This window comes from Pipistrellus kuhlii, unplaced genomic scaffold (genome assembly GCF_014108245.1).
Source record: "Pipistrellus kuhlii isolate mPipKuh1 unplaced genomic scaffold, mPipKuh1.p scaffold_m20_p_16, whole genome shotgun sequence".
NCBI lineage: Eukaryota > Metazoa > Chordata > Mammalia > Chiroptera > Vespertilionidae > Pipistrellus > Pipistrellus kuhlii.
In genome coordinates, this window is record NW_023425471.1 from 4,954,704 (window position 1) to 4,981,171 (window position 26,468).

General features: G+C 36.7%; 1 protein-coding gene across 1 annotated transcript in view; it reads right to left on the reverse strand.

Moving 5' to 3' along the window:
* Nucleotides 1–5,109: 5,109 nt before the first annotated feature.
* Nucleotides 5,110–26,468, reverse strand: part of BEND2 (BEN domain containing 2) — an 86,777-nt gene continuing 65,418 nt past the window's right edge. Inside the window, exons 6-11 of the mRNA XM_036440076.1 lie at nt 24,656–24,766; nt 17,348–17,557; nt 16,188–16,309; nt 13,970–14,183; nt 9,939–10,142; nt 5,110–5,315 (exon numbers count right to left, since the gene is read on the reverse strand). Coding sequence (XP_036295969.1) covers nt 5,110–5,315; nt 9,939–10,142; nt 13,970–14,183; nt 16,188–16,309; nt 17,348–17,557; nt 24,656–24,766 — 1,067 coding nt within the window. The remainder of the gene's footprint in view (nt 5,316–9,938; nt 10,143–13,969; nt 14,184–16,187; nt 16,310–17,347; nt 17,558–24,655; nt 24,767–26,468) is intronic.

Consider the following 26,468-nt stretch of genomic DNA (forward strand, 5'->3'; position numbering starts at 1 on the left):
GACTGAGACAGGGGTTATAGGAAATGTGGTTCTCAGCTTCTCTTCTGCAGAGATTCTAGAAGAGGGAGGTGGCACTAAGTAGTGATCATCCTCACTGCCATCCATGAAGCAGTAGGGACACCGAGCAAGAGCTCAACTTCGTGGTGTTTAAAAGTATTATTTCTCTTAGGACTTCTACCCATCACCCATCCTAGAACACAACTGATGAATGGCGACTGCAAAGATTCTTCTCCCAATACATGGAGACTCAAAATAGATATTCAGTGACATTGCCAAATGGCAACATAGCTCCTTCCAGACTTGCACCCCTCAAGAGAACAACTAGAACTTATGAAGGAGACACCACAGAGAGAGTCCTACACAAGGTAAGGCTGAAGCACCCTGCTCTTAGAGACCAAGACATGTCATTTTAGGAGTGTAGGAGAAGCATACAGGATGACTGCATTGCCTGCCCCTAGGCCATAACAGCACCATGTGGAGATCTCTCCCCAGAACCTCCAGTTCTTCCAGTTGGAAGAAAGCCTGGGAGACAACCAGAGCCCATGCACAGTGGGTGCTACATGGTACCCCCTACTCTGGTCTCACCCCAGTGGGATGATAGGGGACTATGGGGGCTCATCACTGGGGCTCTAACGAAAACATAGAAGGGGAAGGGCTAGCAACAGCTAGTACAACTGCCAAATTGGTTTCTGCCTGCAGCACCAAAGTAGCAATCCCAACCAGCCCCTTTGCTCATCTGCAGAACTATATCAGTGCAAACTTTGATCAGAGAACTCGTTGGGGTGCAGGTCTGTCTGGTTCCAATCCTCAAATGAGGAATTTTACCAGTCTTAGGGCCAGGTTTACTCACACCAAGGAAATGAACTGAGGGGTTGCAGGAAACCAGGATGGAGCTGAGTCGACAGAGTTTCTCACCCAACAGCAAAGCAAGTAGAGGGTTTCCCTGCTTCATCTAGGCATGGGGATCAACTTAGGCAAGAGTGAGCATAGGTCTAGCCCCCTCCAATCCAGAAAACCAGCTTGAAAAAGTTGGCAGTTGCCTGCAATATCCCAACCCTGTCTCACAGAGGCAAGTGGGTTCAGGTATAGCTCCCCCAACTGTGACTCCCAGCCTCATCTGACCAGAAGGGCTGGTGAGAACACCTGGAATCTGTGTAATCAAAATAGAAATTATGTTACAGAAAAACAAAGTAATATTTCTTGCCCACCTGTGTTAGTGTCCTGAAATTTGTACCCATACCCATTAATCTTTCAAATTAATTTTACTATTTATGATTAGTAATTATTATGTCATAAAAGTGAATGTGAAGATATTTTTATCATGATGAAAAAAGTCATTCAAGTGTAATGTGTTGTGAGTTAAAATACATTAGGGTGAAGGAAGAAGTGACAAGTGCTTTACTCCTACATAAGTGATTATAACCACAGATTACCACTGTTGCAGAATGCTGCAGAAATATTACAGCAGCCTCCCCCGTCACTTGGATTTTCCTTTCTTTTTTAAAAATATATATATTTTTTTATTTCAGAGAGGAATAGAGAGGAATAGAGATAGAAACATCAATGATGAGAGAGAATCATTAATTGCTGCCTCCTGCATGCCTCACACTGGGGATCGAGCCCACAAACCAGGAATGTATCCTGATCTCAGAATCAAACTGTGACCTCCTGGTTCGTGGGTCTATACTTAACCACTGGGCCACACCAGCAGGGCCTAGGTCTCCCTTTTCATGGCTTCAGCTCCCTGAGGTCTGAGTATCTTGATTAAAAAAAAACTGTCTGTCCTGCACTGTCCCTCCCTGGACATGAATCGTCCTCTTTGTGCATCTTCTTGCTGTATACTTGACCCACCGATCAGTCAGTTGTTGGTTATCAGTTATTAGATGGACTGCTGTGGTATCTCAGTGCTTGTGTTTAAGTAACCCTTATGTTACTTAATAATGGTCCCAAAGTGCAAGAGTAATTTAAAGTTTATCATAGGTACGTATTTAGGAAACACACACACACACACACAGTTTGGTGGATACTATCTGCAGTTTCAGGCAAACATTGGGGGTCTTGGAACATACCCCTGAGGATAAGGAGGCACAGCTGTACTGTACTAAATGTGGATGTGGACTATAGAGAGAGTGAAAATCAAAGCTAAAAATCTGAGCTTTGCTGGCCAAAATGAAAATATCACCCTATACTTAAATAAAGATTGAATTTAGTATGCTTTAGTAACACATATTTTACTCAGGAAGGACAAAAAAAACTTCCAAAATTCTCAATAACCTACAGTTACACCCACAATAATAAACTGTCGTTACTGAGTTAAACTATCAATTTGCTTATCAATTAAGAAAACATTCTAGCTGTGCCACACTTACAGATCTGGCTGAAAAATATGTTATCATTCATTTAAAGTAACACTGCAAATGACATTAGTAAAAGTTCTGTAAAGTTATTCCATTTTGAAAAAGCCAACCATCTGTATTAAGGACATTTTAAATTTTAACTTATTTTATTTATTTGGAAAACAAAGCAATATACTAAAGGTAAATTTCTCAAATACAAGCCTCATAAACAGGTGTTTAAAATGTTTAACATTGGACTAATACAATAACATTGGACTAATACAAAAGAAGTAGTATGTGAAATTTTGAAAATAGGAAAGGTCTAATTTAGTACGAAATATAAAAAAATATTACGGTGACGGAAGGAGGTTTGACTTTGGGTGGTCAAATGCAGTATACAGATGGTGTATGATATAATTATACACTTGGAAGCTATATAATTTTATTCAGCAATGTCACCCCAATAAATTTAATAAAAATAAATTGGTATAAAATAAAATATGAAACACCTTTATGAAATTTGTTTTGCTCAATCAGTGTGGTTTTAATGAAGTTATGTGTATATTATTATGACTCAAACCATGGGGACCATTATAAGCACTTTTAAAAAATAGAGGGCATTCTAAATTGTGCTATCCAAACAGTAGCTGCATCCATATGTAACTGTTTAACTTTTCATTAACTAAAATGAGATAAAATTTAGTTCGTCTAATTAACTACATTTCAAGTGCTCAAGAGACATATGTGGCTAACAACTATTAGACAACCTAAAATTACAGCACATTAACAACATAATAGAAAGTTCAGTTGTACAGGCTGGTCTCATAACATATAAGCAACCAGCATGATAAAAGTGAACCGTATAAATCTTGAAACTTTTTCTAAATATGAAGTTCTTTTGTTTTGTAATTTTGCTTCTAATCCAGGGAATATTTCAGATACCATAAAATACAAATAAAATTGAAATGTGCATAAACAATTTGAAATTTTGCCTAGGTTATAATTTTATTCTTCCACATTAGTTTCATTGCAAGCAGTTTGTAAAATTGTTAGTAAAACTGGAGGGTGAAACCAAAGACTACCCTACATGAAGTAATATGAATAACTACCCTCAAAGGAAGATTTTGGGGCTTAAATTGTCTGCTATTTAAGAATATTGTAGGTATAGCCTTAACATATAAAGATATGCATAGAAATGTTAGAGATTCACTAAGCTAAATGCAACTAACAACAATTTATTTGCTGAACTGTCTTAAAATTAAATATTTTAGCTTTATAAAGCTAATTCTACTATATTTTACTAGAATACTAAAAAAATTAAATCTTGAAAACATATATGCCCTGGACAGTGTATCTAAGTGATTAGAGCATTGTCTTGTGCACCAAAAGTTCTTGCTCAAGGGCATGTATCTGAGTTGCATGTTCAATCGATGTGGGAGGCAATCCATTGATGTGTGTATCTCACACTGATGTTTCTCTCTCCCTCCTTCCCTCCTTTCTACTTTCTCTAAAAAAAAAAAAAACACCAAAAAACAACACAAAAAACCTGGGAAAATATCCTCAGGTGAGGATTAACAAAAAGTATATATGAAAATATGTATCAATTCTATAAGTTGATTCTATAAAATCATCTTAATCTATCTCACAAGTCACAACGATGAAAAGACTTATCAACTTTCACACAACTTATATTGTTTGCCTACTTATTACTTGTTATTGAATTTCTTTGCCTTATAAAAGAGCTGAAGTCAATTGTCTGTGACAAAGCCATGGATCACAAGCACATGGCCATAAATGAAGATTGAACTCTCAAAAGGAAAAAAATTTGCTTTTTGAACAATAACTAAGAATGCTATAAAATGACTGTAAGTGAGGACTGCTCAATAAGTTGAAAACTGAAAGATGGTATTATAACTGGCAAAAGGCTTCTTAAATACAAATGATCAAACAATGAAATTCTGCAGTATTTCCTATGGTTGAAATATTCAAGAACTTTAAGGTGCTTAAGATAGAATACAATAAACACGCAAACACTTTTGAAAAAGTATCTATTCATGAGCAAAATAGAATTATATTGTAATTCTACATTAATCCTGCCCATATGCTTTAAGATCATTTTTTTTCTAATTGAAATTCTGGTGTTGTTTTATTTTCATTTAAATAAACATTTAAACATTGTAAAATTAAAATATGTATTCATTTTGATGAGGAGAATCTGTCAGAAAAAAAACACAGTAAATATATTAAACATTCACCCAAACATTTCAGAAACCAAAATAGTTAGTATCTAAATCACTACGATGTATTCTTAAATTCAAATTACTTTTATATATTCAAAAAGTTTCCTGATATGATTTTCTGAATTGAATCTTAGCAAACATTTGTGATAAAATATTATCAGGATGTAATTTAAAGAATGCTTTTCTTATTAGGAAAAAAATCTAGAGAACATATGTCTCATCTCCAGAAAGCTTAGGTCAAATAATATGAAGTCAATTCTATAAATTCCTTACTGATGGATGTAGAAGAAAACCAGCATGGATGTTTGGGTTACATACCCTGCCCATCACTTTGCTCATAAGAGAAACATGACATATCTTTCTTATGCAATTCTCCTTTGTATGTGGGCAGAAAAAGAATATTGGCTATTTCTTCAGGTATGAATGCAGAACTACATTGCTACTATAACAGGCTAATTTTGGAATTACAACTTGAGAAACTTATAGGATAAAACAACAGTAAAAAAAAAAAAAAGAAGTAAGGAAGCAGATATTCAAGTATTTTGATCACTTAAGTCAGTGTCAGATTCTGACTTAGACGAAGAAGAACTCGTGTTTGAAGATGATGATGGTTGAAATGGGAAATTTCCATGTCCAGGTTTAAGTGTGTGGATATGCTGATTCATAGAATTCACACACATCTTCCACTCACGTCCACCTTCTGATAGATCACAAGCCGGGTAGTTGTCTTGGAGAAACTCTGGTGGTAAAGTCCCAAAACATAAGTTATTAAATAATCACTTTTCAGAGAAATTAATTTATTTAACCTTAGTTCTATTGCTAAATCTATAAAAGGATCATTAAGAGTTTAAAATGTATGGACTATAACTATTATTAAATTAGTTTAATAAATATTTTCATCTAAGAGGAATTACACTAGTCAGAAAAGGTTTCTTGAGGTTTGCTTCCAGTTGTGCAAGTGAGAAAAGCTATGCTTCAGAGTTAGTCCCCAGTGAAAATCTGGGTTAACTTCAGTATATCTGAATTTAGTCAGTGAATCAGATTGTGAAAGATTAGGAAGATATTTATATGAGGAATTACTGAAGAAAATGGAAATATTTAACTATAAAAGTATAAGACTTACTGGAAGGAAATTGGGAATAACACTTATTCTCCAATCCTCATACTTCCAGGTGGTGGGATCCCTAAATTATAAAGTTTGGGGGGAAAACGGCATGTGTGAACAACAATAAAGCTATTTTTATCTCGACCTGCCATATACTACTGGGTCTCACTTAGTTTTCAACTTTAAAGTAAGGGTAGAGGCTGTATTTATTACTTCCTGATGATCCAGCAGGAAGCAATAGTTGTATTTACATGCTTGAAGACCTATCACATGAAAAGTGATTGGATCCACCCTAATTAGCTCTGGAAGGGATAAGAAGAATAAATGTGTCTCAGTTGAAGGGAGGTAAATTATTAATCACTTGGAAAAATAACTTTCTCATAGATTAAATACCTTTTAAAATGTAGTGGATTTAATTAAATAATTAATTAAATAATTAATTAATTAGATTTATTGGACTGCCATCAATGGAAGTGTTCAAACCAAGGAAAGGTGACTATGTGTCAAAGCTGAGAAGGGAATTCCTACAAGTATTAGATGACTTGTAATGTACTTCCTATTTCTAAGATTTTACAGTTCTATAATATGCAATAATGGATGGGGATGGTATAGGAGTAAAAAATATTTGCTGGTTTCAAATCTCTAGCCTATTAACTTTCTCCATCTAAATCATTCTCTAAAGAGCCTTTAAATGATACTGAGCTCTTATCAGAAAGCATTGAATAAGTTTCTTATATGAAATCAATACCTTTGACCACTGGACATACTAACCTTTGACTATATCTATGAGAAGTGGTCCCCTCCCACTTCTAGGACTATATCCCAAGAAGCCAGAAACACCAATCAGAGAGGATATGTGCACCCCTATGTTCATAGCAGCACAGTTTACAATAACTAAGATTTGGAAACAACCTAAATGCCCATCAGCAAATGAGTGGATTATAAAACTATGGTATATCTACACAATGGAATACTACACTGCTATAAAAAAAAAGAAACTTTTCCCATTTGCAACAGCATGGGTAGACCTGGAGAGCATTATGCTAAGTGAAATAAGCCAGTCTGAGAAAGATAAATATCACATGATCTCACTCATATGTCGGATATAATGATCAACGTAATTTGATGAACAAGAATAGGTTCACAGGCAAATGGCAGGGGAGGAGGGGTTAGAGAGCACCCAGAGGACTTATATGCATGCATATTAGCATAACCAATGGACACAGACACTGGGGCAGTGGGGACTTGGCCAGGGTGGGAATGGCTGGGGGGGGGGGGAGGCGGTCAAGCAGGGAAAAATGAGATATATATATAAAACTTTAGACAATAAAAAAGATAGAGTATGAAAGACAAAAGAGATGGGCAAAAATGATCCAAAATATGAATAATTGGAATTATTTCAATTGAAAGAAAACTAAAACAATGGAGTAAAGCATACATTGAAAAATGTTCAGAAAGAATGCTTTAATGTTCTGTTAAAATACTTCAAGATATGTGAAAAAAAAGAAGTGGTTCCCCAAAATAAAATCTTAGGATAAGACTATTATATTAATAGGCCCTGCCATTGTAGCTGAGAGGTTGAGCTTCAAACCAGGAGGTCATGATTCGATTCCCTGTCAGTGCACATACTTGGGTTGTAGGCTCAATCCCCAGCAGGGAACATGCAAGAGGCAATTGATCAATGATTCTCTCTCATCTTACTAATAAAAGCGTAGGTGGTCCTCGTGCTGTGATGCCCTCACACCATCACAAGATGGCTGCATGCACAGCAGAGATGGGGTTCCCGTGGCCCCACGCATGTGCTGCGGGGGCTGGGCCCCTGTGGCCTCTCCATGCAGCTTCCACTGAGTTCCTGCTGCTTCCTGCAGCTTCTGTCAGGGTTCCCGTGGCCCCTTGCCTATCTCTTTGGGGCAATCCATCCAGGAGCCCTGACAGGTGGGTGGGGCCTACCTCTTTGGGGCTATCAATCGCCAGGCTCCTAATTGCCAGACTGGGGAACACCTCCCCTGAGTGCATGAATTTTGTGCACCAGGCCTCTAGTCATTTATGTTTCTATCTCTCTCTCTCCCTCTCCTTTCTTCTCTGAAATCAATAAAAAAAAATTATATTAATAGAAGAATCTAGTTCATTCATTCAATGGGACCCCAATCAGCAGTTTAAAATGCATAAAGTAGATCTCTTTAAAAATAATGCCGTGTCAAGTGAAAAAAATTGCAAAAGAGTATGTACTGTACATCCCATTTATGTACATTAAAACAACTGTGAAATAATATCACATATTATTTATGGGTCTATCAACATAGGTAGCAAAAGTGTGAAATATACATGGGATGATAGGTCCAACTCCAAGACTGATTATTTCTGGGAGGAAGATAGGGAAAAGAAATGATGGGTAATTCAAATTCTGAGAACCTCACTTAAGGAGTTTTAATGATATCAATAAGGCTTTATTATTATTTTTAAAAAGCCTGGAGCACAAGAGGTAAAATGTCTTTATATGTACTGGGTAGACAGGTGTTTATTATTTTACTATATTATTTTCTGTACATTTATGTATATTTTAAATAGTTTATACTGAACTGATACTTCTAAAGAACTGTTAGAGCCGAAACTGGTTTGGCTCAGTCGATAGAGCATCAGCCTGCAGACTGAAAGGTCCCAGGTTAGATTCCGGTTAAGGACATGTACCTTGGTTGCGGGCACATCTCCAATAGGGGGTGTGCAAGAGGCAGCTGATAGATGATTCTCTCTCATTGATGTTTCTAATTCTCTATCCCTCTCTCTTCCTCTCTGTAAAAACCAATAAAATATATTTTTTTTTAAAAAGAAGAAGAACTGTTAGAGGCCATAAAGCTCCATCCTCCTATGAGTGAAGAAATCTCTAATGTCTGGTCACTCAGCTTTTGCTCTAACTCCTTTGATTCTCCAAGTTCATTTTGTCCTTAAAGTAAAATATGCTTTCTTGTCAGCTTCTCCTCCTTGGGACCTGGCTCTGTCCCCCAGGACAATGATTCTACTGCATTCTATCTGTTGAAATAACTCACATGGCTATCTTCAAAGGAGTAGAACTTTTGAGTCTCATGAGAAATTTGTTAAGTATGCCTTATGTAGATAGTATGCCAAACTCATGTTGAATATTTTTACTACAAAAGAGATCTTGATTTGTAATATAATTTAGTAAGAGATAAAACAAAATGAAATGCATAGAATAATATTTTAGTTCACTTTTAAGAAATTAATCTAGTCCAGATATTTAAAGTACTATCAAATTCATCTTTTCCTCATTTAAAATTTTTTTTATTAGAAAGACACTATTTCTTCTATAAACACTTTTATTTCAAAACTGGTTAAAAACACTGTGTTCTTTTTTTATGATAAAGTAAGAGAAATTGGGTTTTGTGTTTTTGTTTTTGTTTTACCAATTATTAGGTCATGAAATAGGTTACAGCAACACTTTCAAACCATATAATAGAATAGAATGTAACTCTCATAGAAAGAGTAAGAATTGTGAAAATGTTTCTTCCTTTAAAAAAAATCACACACACATATGGAGTCACAATTTAAAATGTATATCTTACTATGGATTGCAGTAAAATGAGTTATAGAACAATTGGATTGGATGTTAGCAAGTGTTTATGAAAAGTGCTACAAGTCAGGTTTCTTTTGTTTAGCCTGAAAGATGAATGTTGTTCAAATTTGTTGGATGAGAAACATGTGATATGATGGTGGAAATCAACTGAGATGAGGCTGGGGCTCAGAACTACGTGCTGGGTACACATATTCTGCTTCCTGCTTTGACCAAATCTAAGATTACACAGAATTGCTTTTGGAAGTTTTATTTCTTCATTTATATATGTCACAGATAAAGACTGCCACCATGCTCATGTGCACAAGAAAAAACTGGCAAATTAGCCTGCTGTGCTATTGTTGACACTTCTGCAAATTGACAAAGCCCAGCAGCTTTGAGTTTGATCCTCAGTAAATGAAGGTGTGTGTTTCCAAACTCCTGGCAGTCCATACCAAGGAGCCAGAGTCAATTATGCCTTTCCTGTTCTAATAATGCCATTCAAGACAGAGCAATTAGCCTGAGAACCCAAATGCAGAAATCAACAATCCATGAGCCTGCTCTTTGTTATGCCCTAATAAGGGATATGTAAGAGGTCGCCTCAGAACACACACGGACTGAATGGATTTTCTTTTTCCCTTCTCTAACACAATTGACATTTATTTATTTTCACATACTTGACATGTACCAACCTCGAATAGCATTAATCCTGTTGGAGCTAAGGGCACATACACCAGGCCACAGACTGCCATAGATGATACTGTTTAGCAGGACTTCCTCTGAAAACAGTTGGCTAAGAAGATAGCTGGCTGCCATCTGTGGGCAAGCCTTCTTTCTTGCTATGGTCAGTACTAAAAATGTCACCTGTACATTTCTATTTGGATTTCCAATATAGCCTAGAAGGAAAAGAGAAAGATGTCAATTTTTATAGCAGATATTAAGCTGACTTTTTTAAAAATATATTTTTATTTGTTTCAGAGAGGAAGGGAAAGGGAGAGAGACATAAAAACATCATCGATGAGAGAGAATCACCGATCAGCCACCCCTCCACACCCCCTACTGGGGATTGAGCTCACAATCCGGGCACGTGCCCCTGACTAGAATCGAACTCGGGACCCCCCCCCACACACACACACACACACAGTCTGCAGGCCAACACTCCATCCACTAAGTCAAACCGGCTAGGGCTAAGCTCACGTTTGTTTTTTTTTTAAAAAAGGCTATAATAGGAAGGTTGATTTTTCTGGATTTTTAAGTTTAAGAATTTGAGAGATTAAAAAATTAAAGCTTTTAATATTTTAGTGTATCAGGAGACAGCATGAGAAATGAGACAGGAATCACTGCTGGTATGATTACATATGCTCTGTTTCTTTCAAAGGACAAGCCTGTGCCCAACTACCTTTTAGGTCAGAATATTAAATTTAGTAACAAATAAGTCATTTTAATTCATTTTTTTCCTATTTTTAAAAAAAGGCCTTTTCAAAAATAAGCACCAGGATTCTTACTGAAATATTTATAGTTTTTAAAATACCAATGGCATATTTCACAGATCTAGAAAAAATATTCTTAAATTTTATATGTAACTAACAAAAAAACAAAACAAAAAAAAAAACCCTGAATGGCCTCAGAAATTTGAGAATGAAGAACAAAGTTGCAGGTATCGCAATACTGGATATCAAAATATACTACAAGGCCATGGTATTCAAAACAGCCTGGTTACTGGTACAAGAACAGGCATATAAATCAATGGAACAGAACAGAGACCCCAGAAATCAACCCAAGCCATTATGCCCAATTAATATTTGACAATGGATGAAAGAGCATGAAATGGACTAAAGACAGTCTCTTCAATAAATTGTGTTGGAAATTTTTGACAGGTTCATGAAAAAAAAAGATAAAGAAACTATACCACCAACTTATACCACATATAAGAATAACCGTAAAACAGATAAAAGGCTTAAATGTAAGTCATGAACCCATACAAATTCTAAAAGAACACATAGGCATTAAAATCTCAGACATCTCTTGGAGCAATATTTTTGGTTGATATATTTAAAAAACTTTTCCATCTATATCTGTACTAATACTAGAGGAATATACAAATTATCCAGGATTCCATCACAGTGACAGTAATGACCAACAGGCAGCCTGAGGTGACAAGGACAGCAGGGAAGTTAGTGAGGGATGATCAAATGACTTACCAGCAGGTTGCATGGGGCAACCAGGCTGGCAGGGGGGCAGTTGTGGGCAACCAGGCTGGCGGGGGGGGTCAGTTGGAGGTGACCAGGCCAGCAGAGGAGACAGTTAGGGGTGACTAAGTTGGCAGGGGCAGTTAGGGGCAATCAAGCCAGCAGGCAGAGGCGATAAGGGGTGATCAGGCTGGCAGGGAGAGCAGTTAGAGGCAATCAGGCAGGCAGGCAGATGAGTAGTTAGGAGCCAACAGTCCCTGATTGCGAGAGGGATGTCTGACTGCTGGTTTAGGTCTGATCCCCAGGATCAGGCCTGAACTGGGAGTCAGACATCCCCCAAGGGTTCTGGATTGGAGAGGGTTCAGGCTGGGCTGAGGGGACTCTTCCCATGCATAAATTTCATGCACCAGACCTCTAGTATATATATAAAAGCCTAAGTGACCGAATGACCAAAGAACCGATCGACTGGTCACTATGACACGCACTGACCACCAGGGTGCAGATGCTCAATGCAGTAGCTGCCCCCTGGTGGACAGTGAGCTCTCACAGCCAACCTCCTGTGGCCCATCAACCTCCTGCGATCCCCAACCCCAGCTGGCCAGCCCTGATATGCCCCATTCAGGGCTGGGCCAGATAGCTCTAGTTGGTCCCAATCGCCTGCCAGGCCAAGAGACCCCATCCATACCTGAATTCGAGCACCAAGCCTCTAGTTTTTTAAATAAAATGTTATAATAGACTACACACAAACTGGGGAGGCTTCCTGGCTCACAATGTACTTAGTTGCCCTGACCCCTCATTCTAGCTGAGTCAGAGTCAGAGTCAGAGTCAGAGTCAGAGATCTTTGACCCAATTTCCCTAAATCAGATTATTTCCCCAGAGAATCTGAACAGTGACAAGAGAAATCTATAACCTAGATATCATGGGAGCTGCAGACACAGATATCCATTCTGGCTTCTGCCTGTGGCTCAGTTTGTTCTCTGCGTTTTTAATATAGAAGCTATTCATCCTGTGATTTTTGTTGTGGTGGTTTAATTTGGCCAAAGTCTGTTTCTACCATGTACAACCTTAAATTCAGTAGTTATATTACTTTTATAATGATAAAAATACTCTAAAGATGTATCATTTATACACGTGTTGACCAGGATGTGGAGAAAAAGAAACGCTCATGCATTGTTGGTGAGAATGCAGACTGATGCAACCACTGTGGAAAGCAGTTTGGAGTTATCTCAAATGAAAAATGAAGCTGCCTTATGACCCAGATATTCCACTTTGGGGAATATATTCAAAGAAACCTAAAAGACTAATTTGAAAGTATATATGCACCCCTGTGTTCGTTGCACTGCTTTTTACAATAGCCAAGATCTGAAAACAGCCCAAGTGCCCATCAGTAGATAAGTGGATTTTTTAAAAATATGTGTACATTAACACAATGGAATACTACTTACCCATAAAAAAGAAGGAAATCTTTGCTTTTGCAACACATGGATGGACCTGGGGAGCACTATGCTAAGTGAAACAATCCAGTCAGAGGAAGACAAGTACCATATGATTTTACTCATATGTGGAATATAATGAAGAAAATTTATGAACAAACAGAAACAGACTCATAGAGAACAGACTGACAGCTATCAGAGTGGAGGGGGGTTGTAGGGCTGATTGAAAAAAGGTGAACGGATTAAGCACAGACACAGACAACTGTATGGTGATTACCAGAGGGGAAGTGGTAGGAGGAAGCACAAGAGAGTATAGTGGGGATAAATGGTGATGGAAGGAGGATTGACTTGGGGTGGTAAACCCATAATACAATGTAGAGATGATGTATTATAAATTATATTATAGAATTATATAGAAACCTATATAATTTTATTAACCAATATTAAATTTAATAAAAATGAAATAAAACTGGAGAAAAAAATAATTTCATATGATTAGGTTCACAGGTAATGTTCTACTTAGGGTTGATATAGATGCAGTAAGAGACAGAAGATAGTTTTGCTATCTCAGGTGTTCCCAAACTCCAAAATTCTGGGAAGGGGTCATGGGGAAGCATAAGTCACCTGCAGAATCTACTGCCATGTGACAATAATGAAGGAGGATGCATCTCCAGCAGAGAGCTAGCATAAAGATACAATGTTCTGAAGAATGGGATTCATTAATTCACACAAAAATTCTTTATAGAACACTGCAATGTGCCTGGCACACAGAGCAAAACCACTGAATTGCTTCTATTCAGCCAGCTTTCGCTCCTACTTGCAGAGCAGCATGCCTAACTTGAGAGTTCACACCGGTCAAAGGAGTTGGCTACCAAGAACCATTTTCCAAAGGAAAAATAATAGATTTTGTTTAATGTTAAAATGATCAGTCTCAGAACCAAATATTTATATTTCAAAAATTCACTAATATAAGTGATTATGTTGTTTATAGTTCTTATTATGAACATTTTCAAGCATACATAAAAGTAGAAAGATAATACAGTAAACACCATAAGAGCATCAACCAGATTCAACATCAAGAGAAGTTATTTTAAAACTCACACAATGTTCTGTAACGTGACAGTGAAGCACTAGCGGAAGGCTCTTCAAATTCTTCAAAGACAGCACTGATGTTTGGCTGAGAATTTCCACTTGCACTTATTTCTGGGGCAGCTGCTTGCCTAGGTAACTGGGAACTGCCTTCATCGGCATCATCTTCACTTTTAATATCCAAATCTACAGATGCTGGTGTACTGCGTTTGGTGGGAACAGTTTTCTGAAACACAAAATTGTATATGTTAACAATGTTCCATAGTAAGAAAGAATGGACATGCTCCATCATTGATTCAAGCACCCAGGCTGGTGGAAAAGAAATTGTCTCTAATAAAATGGGCTAAAGACTTAAGATATTGTGTGCCATGATCAAAGAAGTATAGGTACACATTATTCCTCAAGATGCTGTAACTACTACTTCCTGGTGGACTTCATAGCTCTGTCTAATTAACTGAATGATAATAGCTGGCAGGAAATAAACATTTCATGAATAAATGAATTTCTTGAAGATCACAACTTTTTGTTTGTCTTTTAAAATGTTTTTTGTTTGTTTTCTTTCTCCATTGGGTTTCAAATCTGGCTACACATTTGAATTACCCTAGGGATCTTTAAAAAAATAAGAAAGCTCTACTTGGGTCACACCCTAAGCAAATTCAATCAGAAACTCTGGTGCAAGGAGTGAGGGAGCTCAGGGATTAATATCTTATTTTAAAAGGGTCTCACATGATTTAATATATACCCGGAGTTGATAATCACTGCTCTAGGTCAGGGCTTCTCAAACTCCAGTGTACACATGAATCACCTGGGGCTGTTGTTAAAATGCAAATTCTGCCTCAATAAGTCTGGTATGGAACTCAAGACTTCATTTCTCACAAGCTTTCCAGTTCTGCTGCTGCTGGTCTACAGATCCACTCTGAGTGGCAAGGATCTGCCCAACTCCTAGTCAAGTACACAGCAGACACTTGGCAGATGCTGTTTCTCTTCTGATGTCTAAGCAAATGTGCAAATTACCATTTTCCATGCAACATCTTAATCTTACATTCAAATGTTTAGGGTGCAAATTTTGTAGGCTATAAAAGAGAATGTGAAAAATAAGCAAATTTGGTTTCAGACAGATGGTACTTGAGCTATCACTAAATTCAAGTCATTCACCAAAAAAAACATAAGCTCAGCTACAAATATTCTTGGCAAACAGTTTCCATAAACTTACAGAAGTGACTAAACATGGTAATCCTATATAATAAAAAGGTAATATGCAAATTGACTGTCAGCCCTCGCACACAAGATGGCCACCCCCATCTCATCACAAGATGGCTGCCACAAGATGGCCAGCAGAGGAGGGCATTTGGGGTTAACAAGGCCAGCAGGGGAGGGAAGTTGGGGGCAACCAGGCTGGCAGGGTAGCAGTTAGGTGTCTATCAGTTGGCAGGTGAGTGGTTAAGGGTGATCAGGCTGGCAGGCAGGCAAGTGGTTAGGAGCCAGCCGCCCCAGATTATGAAAAAGATGTCCAAGTGCCAGTTTAGGCCCGATCCCTGTGGATATCCCCTGAGGGGTCTCAGATTGAAGAGGGTGCAAGCTGGGCTAAGGGATACTGGGCCTTTAGTAATAAAATGAGGTTTCTCAAGAGGTGGGTAGAAATTATGAATTGTCAATAAGTTTGTCAAGAGAAGGCCTGATACTCTTCCCTACTGTTCCATTTGTGTTAAAAAAAAATCTCTAATGGATTTTGAAGATAGAATGGATGATAGAGAAGTCAGGTTCCTATATAAAATATCTGCAATAGCTTAACCTGAGATGCATTATTTTCACAGGTTTTGCCATCACTAAAAGTGAAATGGTTAAAAAAAAAAAAAGTGCATTTCTTTTCTCCTGAACTATCACTAGAACAGCTAAGCAGCACCACAGTCTGCTCTTTTCTGTGTTACTCAGTAGGACACTGAAAAAGATTTGCCAAATATCTTTGTAGTTGAAACACTTTTCTAATATACGCTTTGGCTTACACATACTAATTATAACACTATATCTGGATATTTTTCTGGAGTATAAATACCAAAGAGTGAAATAAATAGGCAGTATGTTTTTGAAAGAATATATCCTGCCCCTAAAGTAAATAGACAAGATTTTGACCACACGCCTGAAGATTCTGTGTGTTGTGCTTTCTGTTCTGGAGTTGTATACAGAATGCATATGTACAGAAGTGACAATATTTAAATGAAAAATAACTTACTGTGTTTTTTTTGGCTGCGTTACATAAGTAGCGAATCAGAGCATTGACATAGGAAATACAGGCTCTCCAGTCTCTTCCACATTCACGCAAATCATGGTTGGGAAAGATAGTTATCAGATACTCTACAAATAGCATAAAGGATTCACGAAAGTTATAAAAAAATAGCAAAGATATTTTGTATTTAAAATACTGAAATTTCCTGTCTTTGTCATTCATTTCTCTTTTTCTGAGAGTTTAGAAATTCTGCCCAAAAATGATGTTTTGCTGGCTATCTCATTTCTTCTAATGTGAGGTTCCCTAAAACACTGACCAAAGGACTAGTAATCAGGTTTTGGTGCTTTAAAATCCAAGAAAGTCAAATATTTCAGGGTGTTAATGCCATTTAATAATCCTATGGATAATTTAGAACTAAAAATAAAAGGAAATCTTTAAAGAGAAAATGGTATTATTGCAAATATTATTATACAAGGATTTATTTGTACACATAACATGTTTATCTTTCCCATAAACTATTCCCTCTGTGTAGAATACACTTCCTATTTTTCTTTACCTCCTTAAGGAATCCTTCCAAACCCAGATTGTTTTGTCCTTAGTAATACTTCCCTAATGCCCCCAAAATAGTTGCTCTGCTCTCTGAGGTTTCACAGCATTACTACATTGGGTTGTAATTTATTGTTTCCCTCAATATATCCATTACTAGACTGAACTCCTTTCAGACAGAAATACTTACCCTTATATCTTCAGTGCCTATGAGTTCTAGGACCACCATAGACATTTTTGGGAGGCAGGATGCTAAAGTGGATTAATCATGAGAGTCTACTTCTGTGTTGCCAGTTATTAGCACTGAAATGTGTTTTATTTTCCCATTTCTTTACTTCGTTTTGTTTTAATACTGTTTCAGCACTGAAGAACTGACTTAGTACTAACCATAAGGAATTATAATCAATAAAGCTTGTCTTATTCCACCAGTCTTTAAACAAGATTTATTCTCCAGAAGTTGCTACCCATTACACACTATTAAATTGTAACATCTGGGTCAGACAGGTGAAAAAGTGAACAGTTCTAAGATTTAACAACACTTCATCATTATTTCTTCTACTGCCAATAATATCCACCAATGACCAAATGATGATAAAACAAGATTCCATGCCTTTACATACCTCTTAATGCAGCCATTATATTTGGATCTAGGGGTTGGCGGCCACTAGAGTTTGGCAGTTGGGTATTGGCAGTGCTGCAAATCAGGACTTCCCTGGGGAACAAATTGCGAACCAAGTAGCGGGCTGCATGCTTAGGTTGAGGCTTCCTTTGTGCGATCACCAAATGCATTCTAGGAATCGTGACATTTCTTTTTGGATCACCAACAAATCCTTTAAAAATATAAGGTTCAAGTAAAATCTTTGTTTTTTCAGTCAAAGCTACAATGAAAGTGCCCAAGAAAATTTCCTTAGTTAAATTCTAATTCACACATTTCTACTTGGGTGAATTTTGTTTTATACTTATTTCTTCTTTGTCCTAAATGACTTTCTTTGATGTCATCTGCGTTATTGTTAGCATTTTTCACTTTTGCTAGTCTTGAATTTGCTATATTAAAACTATTCTGTTCCTTTTCTTAAATAAATTTAATTAAAGTGTATATGTAAACACTAGAGGCCCAGTGCATGAATTTGTGCACAGGTGGGGTCTGGGTGGTCCACCCCAATTGAGGCCGATTGGGGGCAGGGCCAGCTTGCAGAATGGGCCACGGGTGATTGGCTGGATGGACCCGCCCCCAATCGGGGTGTATGGGGCTGATCAGGGCCACAGTGCACATCAAAGCAACTGATCATTCTGGCCATTCCAGTCATTCCTGGGTTCTGGTAAGTTGGCTTTTATATATACATTGAGTGGCCAGATTATTATGACGTCTGAATGCATAATAATCTGGCCACTCAGTGTGTGTGTGTATGTGTGTGTGTGTGTGTGTGTGTGTGTGTGTGTGCATGTGCACATGCATGTGCATGAGACCCGGTGCATGAATTCGTGCATAGGTGGGGTCTGGCCACCCTGGCCAGGGGGAGGGGACATGAGCGGTTGACCAGCCTGCCTGCTAGTTGAACTCCTGGTGGAGGGGATGATTTGCATATTAGCCTTTTATTTATAGGAGGATATACACTGAGTGGCCAGATTATTATACATTCAGAGATCATAATAATCTGGCCACTCAGTATATAGATGTTGCTCTGAGATCACATTGCTCTTTTTGACCCTCTAAAAGTAGACTCAGAGCTATATTACTCACTGAATGTATGATCCCTGAAGACAATTTGGAAAATGTATATAAGTATAATACACTTTATACTTTTTAAAATATTAAGAAAATTTAAAATAGCTAGCATTTATTGAGTGTCCAGCACTGTGCTAAATATTTTACATCTATAAGCTTGGTTTCATCACCCTAACAATTTAATCCCACTTAGTAGATGAGGAAATTGAAGCCAAGAAAAGGTAAGATATTTGAACAAGATCACACTGTTGGTTATAGAACCAGCTTTAAAAATCTAAGTGTGTCTGTCTATAAGCCAGGTGCTCTGAACCATTAATCTCTTGCTAATGTCTTCCATTATCTTTTATTTCTTTTTTAACCAGAAAACTGAAATCATACTTTATACATAGTTTGAATCCTGATTTTTCTCTTAACATTATATTTTGAGCATTTCTTCATTTTCTTTTGTGACTTTTTTCCAACTCTGCATTCCTGTCATGGTTTTCATGACAGGTGACATTTGTTATGCACTTATGCCCTGAGAATTGTGTTAGAAACTTTAAATGGATTATCTCATTTGAGCCTCACAATTATATAGGTACTATAGTTTTTGTCACTTCACAGATGAAAAAACTAATATTTAGAATAGAGCAGTAGCTGAAGTTCACATGGTTAGGAAGACATAAAGTAGCCTGACTCAGAAGCCCATGTTTTACTGCCTCACATACCATGAACATATCAGGAGTCAACCAATTCCTTATGATTGCTTATTTGTATGTCTTCAATGTTTTATGATTCTGTAAAGAACATTATTCTACCAAAATGTTAATACAAATCTTTTTTTAATTTTACATTTGGTTAGAAATGGGATTACTGAGTCAACTGGCATAAATACTTCTATGGGTTTTTATACAAATTACGCCTTCAGAAAGTTTCACCAATTTATATTTCTAACAATGGTATATCAAAGTGTTGATTTAGTATAAATTTTTAAAGTTTCTTCTAATTTGGGTAACAAAATAATTTAAAAGAAAGGGTCTCTAAGACAGGAGTCAGAATTATTATTTTGTTACCCAAATTAGAAGAAACTTTAAAAAGTTTCTGAAGGGATAATTTGTATAAATTGTAAGAATGGGCCTTCCTTCTCCTGGCTGCTGGCAGTGCCTTCTCTCTGGCTGGAGCCACCTTTTCACTCTGGCCTGAAGCTGCCTTTCCACCTTCAAACACTGCCCATGGCCTGGAGCAGCTGGCATGGTGTGGATGCCTGTGTCATTGCCATGGCAATGACTCAAGAATCCCACCCTGTCCCCAGCTGCCTAGTGCCTGTGTATGCAAATTAACCCACCATCTTTTTTTGGGTTAATTTGCATACTTACTCCTGATTGGCTGGTGGACATCACAAAGGTATGGTCAATTAGCATGTTACTTTTTTATTAGGTAGATTTACTGGTGTCAACATTGTTTTACATTTTACAATGTTGACACCAGTAAATGTATATATAACATCCACACTGACAACTAGGAAAACTGTACAAAGCAATATATTCAGTAGAATAAATCAAGATGAAATACTAGAAAATGCTCAGATAATCCACAGGAAAGCAAGAAAGAGAAAGAGGAATGACAGAAAACAAAGCAAAAAATAATAAAATGGTAGACTCCTGTACTATGATTTCAATAATTACCTTAAATGTACTAATAAATGACCTAACCATATCAATTAAATGATAGAAAATTGATATAAAGTAGATAAAAAAAACAAGTCAACTATATGCTGTTTAAAGGAAACTATGAATTCGATGGCATAGAGAGACTAAAAGTAAAAGGATAGAAAAATATATACCATGCATTCATTAACCAAAGAAGAGCAGATAGACTAGCTATGATATCAGATACAGTAGATTTCAGAATAAAGAAAATTACTAAAATTAAATAAGGATTAAAGGATCACCTCCCAGAAAGACATGTGATACTTAACAAGCAAACAACAGAGTCTAAAAACACATAAAGCAAAAACAGAAAGAGGTTGAAAGGAGAAATAACCAAATCCATAATTACAGTGGAGGACCTCAATGCCCTCCATTCAGCAACTGATGGATCAACCAGATCAAAAAATCAATAAAGATATAGAAGACATGAAAAACATAATCCATCAATAAAATCCTCATTATAGAACAGCCCACCATAAAAAAACAAAATACATATCTTTTCTAATGCCCGTGTATCATTCACCAAGATAAACCATATTCTGTGCAAGTGAAAAAAAAGTCTCAACATTTAAAAGACATGAAATCATATAAATTGGAATCGAACTAGAAATCAATAGAAAAACAAGAAAATATTTAAACTCTTGAAAATTAAACATCACACTTCTAAATAATATATGTATTGAAGAGAATGTTTGTAGGAAATAAAATACATGACTTAATGACAATAGAACACATTAAAATATATAGGATGCAACTAAAGCAATAATGAAAGTGAAACTTACAGCACTAAATGCTCATACAAGAAAAGGGAGGTCTCAAATATATAATTTAAGTTCCTACATCCAAAACTAAGAAGAGTAAAATAAACTCAAAATAAGCTAAAAGGATGAAACAAAAAAACAGAAATCAATGAAAATGAAAATATGAAAACAGTAAGAAATCAATGAAGCAAAAATTGGTACCTCAAAAAGTATCCACTATAATATTTCTTATTTATAACCATTCATTATTTTTAAATAACTCAGCAAATTGGGAAAACAGAGACTCTACCTCAAGATAATAAAGATTATCATACTCAGTGGTGAAAGACTAAGTACTTTCCTCCTAAGATCAGAGACAAGGCAAGTATATGTACATTCTCACCACTCTTATTCAACAAAACACTATAATTTCTAGCCACTACAATAATGCAAGTAAAAGGAATAAGATGTATACAGATTTTACAAGAAAAAATAAAATGGACCCTAATTGTGCATGGCATAATACAAGAAAGATGGTTATGTAGAAAGTCCCAAATAATTATTTAAAAAAAGACTCCTAAGTTCAGAAAGGCCACGGGATACAAGATTAACACTCAAAATTTAAGTTAATTTCTATATACTAACAATAAAAATGTATAAACCAAAAATTAAAATATAATACCATTTACAGCATTTTCAAAAAATACTTAGATAAGACTTATTTTTTTAATATACGGAATATGTATCATGAAAATTACAAAATGGTAAAAGAAACCAAAGAGCCCAGCAGATATGTCTTAGCTTGAGCTTTGACCTACGAACCAGGAGGTCATGGTTTGATTCCCAATAAGGGCACATGGGTTGCAAGCTTGATCCCCAACAAGGGGAGTGCAGGAGGCAGCCAATGGATGATTATCTCTCATCACTGATGTTTCTACCTCTCTTTCCCTCTCTTTTCCTCTCTCTGAAACCAATAAAAACATATTTAAAGGAAATATATAAAAGAAAACCTTATAAATACAGACATACAATGCTCATAGATGAGAAGATTCAACATTCTAAAGATGTCAATTTTTCTCAAGTTGATCTGTAAGTTTAATGAAATTCCTATCAAAATTCCAGCAAGTGTTTTAGAAACATAATAAAGTTTATTCTAAAATTAGGATGGAAAGTCACAGATATAGAATAGCTAAAAAACAATTTTGAAAAAGAGCAAAGTAGGAGAAATCATTTTACCTGATGTTAACATTTTCTGCATAACAACAGTAATCACAACATTGTGGTTTGGCAGGGAATTAGAAACATAGATCACTGAAACCCAATAGAGAGCTCAGAAATAGACCTACACGAATATACCCAAACAATTTTTTATTAAGGTACAAAAACAATTCAATGGAGGAATGAAAGCAATTCAAATAATAGTGCTGTAGCAATTGTATATTCATAGGCCAAAGAAAAAGGAATCTCACCTCTCTCAAACCTTATATGAAATTAGCTCTAAATGGGTCACAAATGTATATGATAAGTGTAAAATATAAAAATAAAAGAAGAAAAATTGGGGGCTAGAGCAGTGGTTGGCAAACTGTGGCTCCTGAGCCATATGCGGCTTGTGAGCAGCGTTTTGCCACTCTGTTGACTAATGAGTTTGCTGGCCACTAGACTACAGGAATAAGCAAAAAGTTCATAGACCAGAGACTAAAAGTACTATATACAAAAGAAAAAGATAAATTAAACCTCATGAAAATTAAAAACTTTCTCTCTCCAAAAATAATCTGTAGAGGATGAAAAGACAAGTTGCAGACAAAAAGAAAATATTTGCAAACCACATATCCAACAAAAGACTAGTATCTACAAATAAGCAACTCCAAGAACTCAGCAGTAAAAACATAGACATTACTTTAAGAAGACGGAAAAAAATATTTCAGAGAAAAGACCAAACAGATGGAAAATTAGCACATGGAAATATGCTGTACATCATTAACCAAAGGCAAATGCATATTAAATCCACATGAAAATCTTACTACACACTTATCAGAATAGCTAAAATTTTAAAATAGTAAAAACATCAAATGCTGATGAGGATGCAGCGAAGCTGAATCATTTATACACTGCTGGTAGGAATAAAAAATGGTAGAGTCATTCTAGAAAATGTTTGCCTGTTTTTTATAAACTAAACATATAAATTAGCATACCAACCAGCAATTGTGCTCTTAGGCATCCTATATAATATGCAAAGCAGAACAACCAGTAGCTATGATGCACACTGACCACCAGGGGGCAGACACTCAACTCAGGAGCTGCTTTCTGGTGGTCAATGCACTACCACAGGGGGAACACCACTCAACCAGAAGCCAGGCCCACAGCTGGCAAGTGCAGTGGCAGTGACAGGAGCCTCTCCTGCCTCCACTGAAGGCAGGAGTTAAGGAGTGAGGGGTCCCAGAATGTGAGAGCCCTGGACTGCCAGAAGGATGTCTGATTGCCAGCTTAGGTCCAATCCCCTAAACCAGCAGGCAGAAATCCTCTGAGGGGTCCCAGACTATGAGAGGGCATAAGCTAGGCTGAGGGGAACCCCCTGTTCAGTTCATGAATGTCGTACACCAGGCCTCTAGTTTATTATAAAGAAATAAAAATTTATATTCACACAAAAATCTGTACCAAAAAAAATCCCTGTATATGAGCATTCATATCAGCTTTACTCCTAATAGTAAAAAACTGAAAAAAAAACATATCTTATAATGGGTGAACAGATAAACAATTCATGGTACAGCCATAACATAGAATACTACTCAGAATAAAAAGGAACTACTGACACATGGAGCAATTTGTCTGAATCTCCAGGGAATTATGCTCAATGAAATAAAAGAGATACAAAAGGGATACATACTATATGAGTCCATTAATATAAAATTCTTGCAATGATCCTATATAATAAAAGGCTAATATGCAAATCGACTGAATGGTGGCACAACCGATGGCCATGACGCTCACTGATAACAGGGGGCAGACATTTAACACAGGAGCTGCCTCCTGGTGGTCAGTATGCTCCCATAGGGGACGTGCTGCTCAGCCAGAAGCCGGGCTCATGGCTGGTGAGTGCAGCGGAGGTGGTGGGAACTTCTCCTGCCTCCTTGGCAGTGCTGAGGATGTCTGACTGCCAACAACTCATCAGTCAAACATCCCCCGAGGGCTTCCAGACTTCAAGAGGTCACAGGCTGGGCTGAGGTAACCCGACCCCCTCCGAATGCAGATTTCGTGCACTGGGCCTCTAGTAAAATTATAAAGAGGGAGAACACCTTAGTACTTGGATGGGTTAAGGATGAAGTCAGGGAAGAAATGACATGAAGAAGGTAGGTGTGGTTATAAAAAGGCAACAACGGGGTTCCTGGAAGTGGTGAACCAATTCTGTGTCATCACTATAGTGGTGAAAACCTGAACCTAAACAGGTTACTAAAGTGCAGAGAACTAAATGCACATACAGCAAATAAATACAAGTAAAATTTGGACATATGCATAGATCTGTAGATTGTATTAATGTCAGCATCCTAATTGTGATATTTTCTATCAATATATTTTTACAAAATATTACTATTGGGATAAATTGAGTAAAGGGTATATAAGATCTGTCTGTATTATTTCTTGTACATACATGTGTTCTAAAATACCACAAAGTAAAAATTTTAATTTTGAAAAAGCAATTATTGAAAGTTAATATTAAAGATATTGATAATGTAGGTTAAAGAGTGCTACTTATAATATACATTATTTCAAATTCACCATAACCAGGAGTGATGAAGGGAGATCCTGAGTCAATATCTTCTTGTTTCTCCTCGCTTTTCATTGAACTGGGGTATGTTGTTGTCTCAGGTTTTATTTCTGTGCTGGAATCTGTTTGAACAACATTTTGTTAAGCAAAACATTTTAAAGTGCTGAAACACAAGAGATGTCAACAGTAATTTTTATATCAGGCAGAGCTATCCTCCAGGAATGAAGGAGAAATAAAGACATTCACATACAAAAGAAATTTTTAAAAAATTGTCACTAGCTGATGTACCCTTAAAAAATGGCTAAAGGAAAAATCTTCAAACAGTATGATGAAGGAAGAAATCTTGGACCATGAGGAAGAGAGAACAATACAAAGAGCACAGAAACTTAATTACTCACACTTGACTGATGGGAATATAAAACATTACAGTCACCCTGGAAAACTGTTCGCCAAAATTTTACCAAACACTTACTTACCATTGCCAAAGGACCCAGGAACTGTGCTCTTGGGCATTATTCCAGAGCAATGACAAACTGATGTTCATACAGAAAGCTGTACACAAGTGTTCACAGCAGCTTTATTCCTTATAGCCAAATTGGAAGCAACCCAGGTGTCCTTCAACCAGTGAAGAGATAGACAAACCATGATACACCCACACCATGAAATAATACTGAGCAATAAAAAAAGCAACTTAGGCCAAAACCAGTTTGGCTCAGTGGTAGAACATCGGTCTGCGGACTGAAAGGTCCTGAGTTCGATTCCGGTCAAGGGCATGTACATTGGTTGCGGGCGCACCCCCGTTAGAGGGTGTGCAAGAGGCAGCTGGTCGATGTTTCTCTCTCATCGACGTTTCTAGCTCTCTATCCCTCTCTCCTCTCTGTAAAAAATCAATAAAATATATATATTTTTTTAAAAAAGCAACCTAGGTAAATCAGCACAAAATAATGCTGCGTGAAAAAAGGCAAACCAAAAAAGTAACATACTATGTCCATTTACATAAAGCTCTGGAAAAACAAAATGATAAAGGAAAAAAAAAAAAAAAAGCAGATTGCCAAGGATAAGAACAGGACAAGACAGAAGTAGGCAAGTACAGGGAGAAAGGCACGTGGGCAGCAGAAGAAATCCTTGTAGTGATGGAAATGTTCTGAATGTGAACTGTAATGGATGACATAAAACCTATTCCTGACATGAAATTATATAAAATTGAATATAACTAAACACACAAACAAAAACAGACATGAAAATAAGTACATCTCAATAAAAAATATTGATTCCATCAATGACTATGTTTTGAATTTGACATTGTACAATGGCTAAAGTGTACACAAACTCCTTATGTATTGTTTCTTACAATTACGTGTGCAGTTAAAATTTACTCAAAATAAAACTTTTAATGTTTAATTAATTAGTTTTCATTAATTTTAATTAGGAATGGCTAACACTAGCTTACATGAAGGTTGTTAATGGATCTACATTAAACAGTGCTATTTGTAATGTGTATCATTTCAAACTCACTACCATGAGACTGGATGAGGACCCTTGGTGTATCTTGACCATCGTTGTTATTTCCCAAGACTTCTGGGTTATTCATCATCTGAGTGTTCTCTTCCTGTTGGATCTGTGCTCTGTTCATTTCTATAAGGAAAAAATTTTTCAAATGCTGTAAGAAAAGACTTCCAAACCTCTAAACTATACCAAATCAAATTACCCTTCAGTAATGAGGCAAAAATAAAGATATTTACAAACAAAAAGAAACCAAAATACTTTTTCACTGATTCATGTTGAAAAAATGCTAAAGGAAAATCTTCAACTGGAAAAGACATA